This window comes from Saimiri boliviensis, chromosome 1, assembly GCF_048565385.1.
Source record: "Saimiri boliviensis isolate mSaiBol1 chromosome 1, mSaiBol1.pri, whole genome shotgun sequence".
NCBI lineage: Eukaryota > Metazoa > Chordata > Mammalia > Primates > Cebidae > Saimiri > Saimiri boliviensis.
The window spans coordinates 24403515-24414819 of NC_133449.1; the positions used below are offsets into that span (position 1 = coordinate 24403515).

Consider the following 11305-nt stretch of genomic DNA (forward strand, 5'->3'; position numbering starts at 1 on the left):
GTCCCATGCTGAGGATCCCCCCACACGTCAGCCTGCTCCACGTGTTACGGGGGTCCTCAGCATCGGACATCCATAACTAAGACCCCCTCCCTTTTGATTCTACGCACCCTTCCCTGGCAACCCCTCGCCTTCCCTACAGTTTCAGGTGCCACTTAAATGCTGATGATTCTCAAATCTGCAACTCTAGACCTTTCTTCTCCAGATCTTGAGTACGAGGTCTGGTACACAGAAGACGTTCAGTAACTTTCCACTGAGTAATATGACAGTTCCACTTAAATGTCCCACAGGTACCTCAAACCAAACTCATCTTCTCCATCCCCTACTTCTGTCCTGGTGGGTGGCCCTCATGGCGCCACACCTAGACTCCCTCACTAGCCTCCTGCACAGTGTTAGCTTCATTCAGGTCCACCGAGATGATCCTCCTAAATACAAACCCAATCCTATCTGGTACTTCTGAAGCTTGTGCACATGCAAATATCCACCTCCTGGGGAAGGAATACAAACAGCAGAGCCAAGCTGCCGACCCCAGCTGAGGAGAGAAAGGGGCAGGATTGGTGCTGGCGTCCGTGATGAAGCCACACATCCTGTCACCTAGGGCAGTGCCCTGGACACAGGGGCCACTGCATGCTTGAGAAGGTAAGAGAAAGGTAAGGCAAGGCAAAGTCCATACAGATGAATTCTGAGCCATCATTTCTCTCTATGCAATGCATTTTCTGAAACTTTCTAAACATCTTAGAAATGACGTATTGGATCCTACAGAGAATCAATACCTTAAAGGAGTTAAATACACTGGGCTCTGGGCCACATTTCTAACTTTTGAAGCATCCTGTGGTCACGGAGTATTTTGGACCCTACCCAAACTCCCGGCTTTAATTAGTTCGGTCTCCCCAGCATCCCCTATGTGCCTCCTGGTTTCTCAGACAGCCTCAGAAGACAGCTGTGAGCAATTCATTCCCTCCCTGTACATGTGCCACTCAAACATCAAAAAATAGAACAGATTTCCTCTTGCATCTGAGTTAGCCTTGACTTCCTGCAGACCATAGTGATGAGCCTAACTTTTAAAGACTCTGACAGCTTTCACTTTCTCTCTGAGACCACCATGCTGTGAGGAAGCCCAAGCTAGCCACATGCAGAGGTCAGGAGTGTCTGGTCTAAGACTCCAGACACTTGAGTAAAGGCTTCTTAGAACTTGCCAGCATAGCTGGCAGCTGAATGCTGCAGGTGAATGAAACTGTGCAGGTGGACAAATGAGTGACTCTAGCCCATGCCACGTGAAGCACAAAAACCACCTACCTGAACAGTCAACTCACAGAATCAGGAGAAACAATAATTTTTTTTTTTTTTTTTTTTTTTGAGACAGGCCTCATTTTGTCACCCAGGCTGGAGTGCAGTGGCACGATTGTGGATCATTGCTGCCTCCTGGGCTCATGATCCTCCCAACTCAGCCTTCTAAGTAGCTGGGACTACTGGCACATGCCACCATGCCTGGCTGATTTTTTATATTCTTTGTAGAGACAGAGTTTTGCCATGTTGCCCAGGTTTAAACTGTTATTCTTTTAAGTCCCTAAGTTTTGGGGCTGTTTGTTACACAGCAGTGGATAACTGAAACACATGATAAATAAATCAATATATATTCAGTAACACCTTGAGTAATGAGTCATCCCACATTACTGAATGTCCAAATATAATCCTCATTTGTACAAACTTGTGTTATCCATTCCTGAGGAAAACGTTTTTGGATACTACACTCCACGTTTTTTGTTTGTTTGTTTGTTTGTTTGTTTTGAGATGGAGAATCATTCTGTTACCCAGGCTGGAGTGCAGTGGCATAATCTCAGCTCACTGCAACTTCCACCTCCCGGGATCAAGTGATTTTCCTGCCTCAGTCTCCCGAGTAGTTGGTACTACAAATGTGCACCACCACGCCTGGCTAATTTTTGTGTTTTTAGTAGAGACGGGGGTGTCACCATATTGGACAGACTGGTCTCAAACTCCTGACCTTGTGATCCTCCCACCTCAGCCTCCCAAAGTGCTGGGATTACAGGCGTTAGCCACCACGCCCAGCCCACACTCCACTTTATACTAAATCCAATTTAATATTTTCTTGATGAGTTGGTCACCATTATGCACGTCAGTTACTACACCGTCCTATAATGTAACAAAACCTCCCACAGCCACAGAAGGTGCAGATGAGGGCTGCTGGTTGTAACACTTAACAACCCAGACATCTCTGCTCCTTAAAGATGCCCCCCAAAAACACCTCCTCATCCCCTAGATTGCTCCTTCTAACGCTGTGGGTTGAGAAACCAAAACCCTAACCCTGTTGGAACCATATCGACAGGCTCTGAGGGAAGAGCTAAGGGTTTTTTGGGTTTTTTGCTTTTTGGTTTTTTTTTTGAGATGGCGTCTTGCTGTTCCCCAGGCTGCAGTGGGCTGGTGTGATCAGAGCTCACTGGAACTTTGAACTCCTGGGCTCAAGCCATCCTCCTCCCCAGCCTCCTGTACAAGACACATACCACCAGGCTGGCTGTGGTGGCTCATGCCTGTAATCCCAGCACTTTGGAAGGATGAGGCAGATGGATCACCTGAGGTCAGGAGTTCGAGACCAGCCTGGCCAATATGGCGAAACCCCATCTCTAGTAAAAATACAAAAAAATTAGCTGGGCATGGTGGTGGGTGCCTGTAATGCCAGTTACTCTGGAGGCTGAGGCAGGAGAATCTCTTGAACCTGGGAGGCGGAGGTTACAGTGAGCCAAGATAGCGCCATTGCACTGCAGTCTGGGCAACAGAGCGACACTCTGTCTCAAAAAAACAAACAAAAAAAAGACACACACCCCCAAGCCCACTGAATTGTTTGTGTGTGTGTGTGTGTGTGTGTGTGTGTGTGTGTGTGTGTGTGAAGACGGGGTCTCATTATGTTGCCAGGCTAATCTTGAACTCCTGGCCTCAAATGATATTCCTGCCTCAGCTCCCAAAGTGCTGAAATTCCAGGCATGAGCCACTGTGCCTTTCCTAAGGGGTACTTTCATGACTGCAGATGAGAAGGAACTCTGAAATCCTACTGCCCTGGGTTCAAATCCTGCTCTGCTGCTTACAAGCTATGTGGCCCTGGACAAGTCATTTCAGTTGTCACACATTTCAGCTTCCCGATCTGTAAAATGGAAATAATATTTGCCTCTTGCCAGAAGACACTAAACTGTAACAGGGCAAGAGCTCAGCAAACACAGCCACCTTCTCACTGTCCCTGCTCATGGGCCTCAACCTACGCACAATGTGCCTCTGAGTGTTGGTGAGAGCAAAACACCGTGGAGTCTATCATTAAGAACACGTAATTTGGTGATGGCCGGGTGAGGTGGCTCACACCTGTAATCCAGCACTTTAGGAGGTCGAGGTGGGTGGATCACCTGAGCTCAGGAGTTCGAGCCCCGCCTGGACAACATGGCGAAAGCTTGTCTCTATTTGGAAAAAAAAAAAAAAAAAGGAAGAAGAAAGAAAAAAAAAGAATGTGTAATTTGGTGAGGGGGCAGCCAGGGGCATAGGGTGGCGCTGGGATGTTAACCCAGGGTCGGCCCACCCTCCTGTGATTTGCTGTTTGTTTAGGAAGAAACTGCAGAATGTGAATAACCCGGCATCCCAGCCGTTCCATCTCACGAAGGGTTTACCAGAGGGTTGGGCAGATCAAGCCCAGGAGTGAGCATGCGTGTGTGTGTGTGTGTGTTTGTGCATGCGTGTGTGTGTGTGTGCCTGCATGTGGGTATAAAACTACTCAGTCACCCACCCCTGGCCCAGCCCTGGGCTTCCGTTTCCTCTCTAGAAAAACCCGATGACTATAAAGCACTGATTTAAAATAATAAAACACGAGGAGTCCAACGTTCAGAGCAAAATGTCAGGGAAATGATGTGGGTGAAAGGTGGGGCCTAAATTGCATATGCACGATGATGGTGCGCAAACCCGGATGCTCTGTTTACACACAGATCAGGGTCAGAAAAGGCCACAGAAAGCCCAGACAGGGAAAGCATGGAGGGGGTGATTTTCCACAAAGCTGTTTACATGTTCAATGACTGATTCTTCTTCCTCACATGCATGTGGGTCTGATGGCCCTGTGGTCCCCGTCTACGGAGGTCCTCATTGTTCCGGTCCCTGGTCCCGCCGCTGATGCCCAAAGAGCCAGGACTGGCTTGCGTTGGCCTTCTCTCGCCCCGCGTCCTGCACGCCTCTCCCCGCAGCCTGTTTCCTGAAGACTGAAAGCCCCGAGCCTGCTGCTTCCTGCCTGCTGCCCCCGATGCCAGCTCCTGTCCCAACTCAGCCCCTCGCCTTTCTCATGTAAGCCTGGCCATGTGCCCACAGGGAACATCAGCATGGGCTTCCCCCCTCTTTGCATCCCATTCCCATGGGGCGAAGGGGGTGCCTCGTGTTATACTTTAGGGGCTCCCATCTCTTGGCACTGTTCAGCCATGTTGCCTAGCAAAGACATTTGGGGGCAGCCAGAAAAGCAGAAGGCCCAGATGCCTGGATTCTGGAGAAAGACACACTTTCAGGGAAACCCCCCATCCCACCTTCTAACTCACTGGTGACCCCTCCCCTATAATCCAGCCCCGATACCTCCTCTCAACCTCACTGAGCCTCAGTCCCCTCATCTGTGAAATGGAGCCAGTAACATCCAGGATTAAATGGGGTGAGGTGCATGCAACGGCTACGTGCAGTCTGCAGACAGCGTGTCTCTGGAAGCCTCAGCTTCCTCTCACCCTTCCTACAGCAGCTCCCTCCAGCCCCGAGGAGCAAATGTTCCTGCACTGGGTGAATGACTTGCTGTGTAATTTACAGGTGTGAAAGGAACGGCACAGCCACAGCTTCCTCGTTTTACTTGGTGAATAAAGGTCTTAACGGGTTCTTCATTCCATGAGAGAATTCTGCTCTCAAATAGCCTTTCTGCTCTGAAGTAAGGGTACAAAATATTTGTCAGCGGCTTCTAGTCCCTACTGTGCCACATGCTAAAGGCACACCCCCCCAGCCACCATCCTGGCTGCCTTCCCCATCATCCGTACCCATCGGCTGCTGGTCCTGTGGGTCCTGGTCCTGAGCCCAGACCCCTCCTGCCTCCTTGCCTAGCCCAGGGGCAGTTTAGGGCAGGAAAGGGCAAGTTATTACATAACAGGTCCTAGGGAAGGACCCAGGCCAGGGGAGTGACATGGGCAAACCCTGCCAGCCTCGGGTCCTCCTGATCCATCTGTCCTCCCTTCCTGCTCCTCTGGGAGCCTCCTAGGATGAAGGACCCATGAAGAATAGGGGACAGTGGCTCGCGCCTGTAATCCCAGCACTTTGGGAGGCCAAGGTGGGCAGATTACCTGAGGTCAGGAGTTTGAGACCAGCCTGGCCAACATGGTGAAATCCCATCTCTACTAAAAATACAAAAAAAAAAAATTAGCTGGCCATGGTGACAGGTGCCTGGAATCCCATCTACTTGGGAGGCTGAGGCAGGAGAATCACTTGAACCCAGGAGGCAGAGGTTGCAGTGAGCCGAGACCGCACCATGGTGCTCCAGCTAGGGGATGGGTTATAAGAACCATTGGCCAGGTCCCTGCCCATCCAAGGTGGCTCCCAGAACATACTCCCCACCCAGCACAGCCTGACTGTCAAATGGCCTCACCCTCCTCATCCCTAGACCCTGCAGGCAGCAAGGCCCTCGAGGCGCTGCAATATTCATTGGGAAGCCCCAGTCCCACCCCATCCCACACTCCCTGATCACCTGCTCTTCCTGTCAGACTCCACCCGCTGGCCTCCCGAGAAGAGCCCAGGACAGTGTCCGCCTGGCCTCCCACCTCTCAGGCTAGTAGCAGAGCCAGGTGTACCTTCCGTGCTCCTCCACAGAGCCGACCGTGGATGGGGGCGGGGGGGGATAAGAGCTGCAGAGGAAGAGGGCTTTTGACATTGGCAATGCTTCTTCATGCTGCCAGTGACGGCAGCAACAAAACCACAAGACTCACAAGCCCCTAGAAATCCAGGTGTCTGCTTCAAATTGGGAAGCTGCATTCATCCTCCACCCGCCCTGAAGGAGTCCCCAGCCAGAGCCAATGGGATGAGAGAGGAAGATGAGGGGAAGCACATGGGCAGGAGAAAGGCGGTGCCCGGGGCTTGGGGTCTGGAGAAATGTCCAGGACCTACCCTGACTAGGAGGGGCCTGGCCACCTGGTTCTTGTACCCCAGCAGCCCCTGCCCCCCATCTTTGATGGGGTCCACATCCCAGGAGGCAACAGCAGCAGGGCAGGCGAATGATGCCTCACTCCATGGCTCGGGGGAGACTGCTGTCCCGGGTGGCCCTCCCCACAGCAACACAAGCCGCTGTGGTGGTTTTTTTTTTTGAAACAGTGTCTTGCTCTGTCACCCAGGCAGGAGTGCAGTGGTGCGATCTCGGCTCACTGCAACCTCTGCTTCCTGGGTTCAAGTGATTCTCCTGCTTCAGCCTCCTGAGTAGCTGGGATTACAGAGGCACACCACCATGTCTGGCTAATTTTTGCAGTTTTAGTAGAGGCAGAGGTTTCACCATGTTGGCCAGGCTGGTCTTCAACTCCTAACCTCAGGTGATCCGCCTATCTCCCAAAGTGCTGAGATTACAGGCCTGAGCCACCACGCTCACCCCTGTTCCCACAGTCTTCAGAGGCCAAATGCAGGGATGCTGTGAGTTGAGGCAGACTCTGGTGGGTGGGCTTGGGAACCCAGGCACCTTTTAAAAAGTCACATTAGTCCCAAATTAGTGACTCAGAAGCTTCTGGAACACAGCCCACTGTAAGCTGGGGCCTCCTGTCTTCGATCTCAGGCTCCCCATTGGACCTTGAGAGCCCTCTGCCCCTCCTGCTCCGTTCCAAAAGCTGCCTCCCAGGCACTGCTGCCATGCCAAGGTTCCCCTGGGATGCTAATATTTTTATTCTTGATTTCTTTTTTGTTTCTGTTTTCTAAGTTTTAGGGTTTTGTAGTTTAATAGTACCCAAAGGAAAGCAATCATGAGCTCAGAAGTGATCTCCAAGTAGCCACATGGTGGGGAGCCCAGGCCTGGGCCCAGCCCTGCAGCCACACTCTCACAATCCTTTTCCCTGGAAGCTCCAGGAGTCTCAAAATAAGCTCCCTGCCCACCTGGGGAGATGAAGCTAGAGAGACCAGTCATCCCAGACCTCAGACCTTAAGCTTAAAAAGAGGCCGGGCGCGGTGGCTCAAGCCTGTAATCCCAGCACTTTGGGAGGCCGAGGCGGGTGGATCACGAGGTCGAGAGATCGAGACCATCCTGGTCAACATGGTGAAACCCCGTCTCTACTAAAAAAATACAAAACATAAGCTGGGCATGGTGGCACGTGCCTGTAATCCCAGCTACTCAGGAGGCTGAGGCAGGAGAATTGCCTGAACCCAGGAGGCGGAGGTTGCGGTGAGCCGAGATCGCGCCATTGCACTCCAGCCTGGGTAACAAGAGTGAAAAACTCCGTCTCAAAAAAAAAAAAAAAAAAAAAAAAAAAAAAAAAAAGAACCTGGGTCTGGTGAATGCATGGCCTGACATGACTGGTGTTTCCACCTAGCTGATGACCAGAAACTCACAGCCGCTCCAAGCTGTGCCTCTACAGAAATTTGGGGTGTGGACAGCAAGGCAGCACACAGCCACTAGCCCTAGGAGGTGGGATGGAAAGCCAAGCTCCTGCTGTCAGGGAGCTCTTGGTGCTCCATAGAACACATACAAATGAGCCCTGGGAGGGAGCCGACGCCTGGGGTGGGAGCCGATGCCTGGGGTCCCAGCCTGTTTCTGCCACCAAAGTTCTGGGTGATGGTGAACCAGTTATCACCCATCTCTGTTTCCTCCTCTGTCAAATGGGGAGTCTGGACTAGATGCCCTGCCAGGCCCCTGCCTATGTTAACATCCTCTAACCGTTTCTAGAATCAGCAGGCTGAGGCATGAGTGGAAAAATTAGCAGAGGAGCAGAAGGTTCTGTCCATCCACCCTGGGTCTGCCCACAGCACCCGGTCTCCAGGGCCCAGGTGGACCTCCATAGCTGCTAGAGGCTCATGGCCATCAGCAAGGATCCTGGGCATGCCCTGCCTCTCCTGACACCCAGCAGGTCACCACTTCAGAGCTGACTCTACCCCAGCCCCACTAATCGCAGAACAGAGCTGGCATGGAAGGTAGGTCGTCTCTACCAGCTGAACCACCGCAGAGTCAGGAAGTGGGGGAGCCTCTGGACTATCATCAGCGTGAGGCTGGCAGGCTAGGCACCAAACCCAGTTGCAGACATCTCCGCCTCATGCTCTGGTCACTGGCTTGCTGGCTCCCGAGGGACACACATTGCCGACTGTCCCTCAGGTCGCCTGGTCTCTGCAGCACCTCAGGGCCCAACACTTGGTGGGAACACAATACGATTATGAATAGCTAAGCTGAGGCCGAAATTCCACCCCTTCCGGTAGAACTCGTGCTCCAGGACCAGCAGACCCTGTGTCGAAGTGGCCAGCGTGACTATCCCCATTTGCATCCCTACCCCACAGCTTCAGTGGGGAGACCACCACTCTCCACATCACAAAACTGCCCGGGCACCCCGAGCTCCCCAGAAGAAGGAAATATAACTGCGTCTTCCCTCTGGAGAGCCCTTCACGTATCCTAAAGTGCTATCCCCCACATCTCCTGAGATCCTGACAACAACCGTGTCATGCAGGCAGGGCGGACGTTATCCCCATTTGACAAGGGGGCACTGAGTCCACACAGCTAGTCAGTGTCAGGCGAGAGATGGGAATCAGGAGCCCTCTTCCCTCGGGAGGTTCTCCTCGCCAGGGTCACTGCCAGGGAGTGGCCAGGACAATCTGTCTCAAGACCAGCCCTGGGTGGACACGGCCTGTGCCCACACTCAGGCTGGGCACAGGTGAAGAGTGGCCCTGCCCAATGCCCTGATATCCTCCTTTCTCTCGGTCCAGATTCCAGGCAGTGGCACCCGGGGGCAAAGACAGGGACTAGAGGGAGAGGTGAGAGCCCCGGAAGCCCCCAGGACATGTTTGGACTCAAAGGCAAAGCAAACATCAACTCCAACAGGTCCCACGTTGGTGAGAGCTGCCAGAGAGGACCCGCGGGAGGGACGGTGGGCAGAACTCACCTCCCGCAGCAGCTGCATCCCCTTCAGCTCCTCCTGCTGCTGCTGGGCCACAGTGACTCCCAGCACCAACGTGTGCATCACACAGGAGACCACGGAGATGATCACGATGGGGCTGAGGCTGAGGGGCAGCGTGATGAAGAACGAGAAGACGAAGAAGACCTGCCAGCCCACCGTGTCGCTGGCCGCGTGGGCACTCGCGAAGTTCAGGCCCAGGTAGGAGAAGATCTGGGCGGTTATGAGCAGCCACAACAGGTAGGGCACCACCCTGCGGGTGACCCGGTCCGGGAGCAGCCCCTTTTTGCAGAGCACGAAGAGGACGATGTCCAGCACCAGTCCAATTCCAGCCACCGCGAGGGGAGCCAGCTTGTCGCTGGAGAAGACCACAGTACACATGACCACCACGTAGCAGTCAAAGAGGGCTGCAAAGACCACCAGCACCAGCAGGGTCTCATGGCGTTGCCTTTTGAAGTAGGTCTGGTAGAGGTTCTCCAAGGACTCCGGCACGAAGGTCAGCCGCATGAAGCGAGGCAGGCACAGGCAGGAGCCCGAGTTCCGGACAGAGATCTCATGGGTCCGGCCTACCCCGCGGTCAGGGTCGGAGGGCAGGCTAACGGAGTACTCGGCTGAGTACTCGGCCGAGTACTCGGGCTCGGAGAAGCCCTGATTCCTCGGCATTCTGGCTGGCGTCTGCTGCTGGCCCTAGAGACGTGGGCTGAGAACAGAGGAAGAGCTCCCGCTGGGGACACCTCTCAGGGCTCTCTGAGACCTGGGGGAGAGGGGGGTCTGAGGGCCTCTTCTTGGCTGCGCCGAGGGGCAGCCACCTCCAGCAAGACCGCAGAGTGGGTTTCCAGGGCACAGGTAGCGCTGATCATCTAGAGCTGAAAAGGGCACTGCTGAGCAGAAGCACCTCTTTCCTCCTACCTTGCGGTTTCCCCATGACCCGCCCTAACCCTCATAAAAGAATCTCTGCTGCAGGAGTCTCCCAGTCCTGGGCCTTCCCTGCCACCCCCGGCTCACACCGCTGCCCACCGCACGCACACTGGGTCCTGTCCACGCCAGACACTCAATTTCCTGTCCCTGGCTTGTGGAAGGGCCTAGCCGCCTCTCCATCCCCGGCACCCGGTTTCTCTCAGTTATCTCTTCTCTCTCAGTCCCTGACTTCCTCACCGAAATTCCCTCCAGGCCCAGTCCTTAGAAGCTGGAAATAAAACGTGCCGGAAAGAAACCAGGACCATCGTGGGGATTCCTGAGCCTTCCTTCTGTTTACTTCCTTTTTCCACCAAGCCCTCGGAGACTCCAGCTCCGATCCGGCCCCCTTCCCAAGCTCGGGGCACCGTCTTCCCCGGAAGCCCGGCCCGGACCCTGCGTTTACCTGTGCGGGAACTCGGCCACCGCGTGCTCCGGGACTGTCCCCGCGCGGACCGGGGTGGGAGGGCTCAACGCGCCCGAGGGCTGCTCTCCGCAGAGCCGCGCCGCCCTGCCAGCGCCAGGGGCCCCGGTCGGAGCACGATCTCCCGCCGTCAGGCCGGGGATCCGGCTCTGAGAGGCGCAGCGCTGCCCCTCAGCATCCGCGGGCGCCCGGCCGCAGGGGGAAGGAGGCGGCGGCGACGGGGACCGGGAGATGCAGGGACGCCGGCCCAGCACGCCCGCCCTGGGGCTGCGGCTCGGGGGCCAGCAGGCGCGGGCGGCCGCCAGCGCAGCTCTCCGGACCCCTCCCCTGCACCCGCGGCGGCGGCGGCTAGGGGCGCGCGCGGGGCCCTCCGCGGCGGGAGCGCGGGCCGAGCCCGGGGAAGCCCGCCAGCATCCTCTCGCCCGCTCGCCTGCGCCGAGCCGAGCCAGCCGAGTCCGGGCTCGGCGCGCTGCACAGCAATTCCCCGCGCTGCGCCGGCGGCTCAGGGGCAACGCGCGCTCCAGGCCCGGGGAGGCGGGAGGCGGGAGGCGGGAGGCGGGAGGCAGGCGGGGTGGCCCCTCCCCTCCCTCGCCCCAGTAGCCGCCCTGTCGGCGGCGCGTCCCAGAGTGGGGCGGCAGGGGAGGCGCCCGGCAGCGGTCTGGGGACCCGCGCGGGCGAGAGCTGTAGGAGCCCGGGCGGCCCCCGATCCTGCACGGGCGGCGGGCTGGGGCGACGGCTGCGTGGAAGCGTGGTCGTGGGCGTTGGGCACACGTTGGGCGGGAAGGATGGGGGCGAATCC

General features: G+C 55.6%; 1 protein-coding gene across 1 annotated transcript in view; it reads right to left on the minus strand.

Moving 5' to 3' along the window:
• ADCY3 (adenylate cyclase 3) overlaps positions 1-11043 on the minus strand; it is a 99712-nt gene extending 88669 nt beyond the window's left edge. The window contains exons 1-2 of the mRNA XM_003935258.4: positions 10489-11043; positions 9117-9994 (exon numbers count right to left, since the gene is read on the minus strand). Of these exons, the coding sequence (XP_003935307.2) occupies positions 9117-9791 (675 nt within the window). The 5' untranslated portion in view covers positions 9792-9994; positions 10489-11043. The remainder of the gene's footprint in view (positions 1-9116; positions 9995-10488) is intronic.
• Positions 11044-11305: the final 262 nt, after the last annotated feature.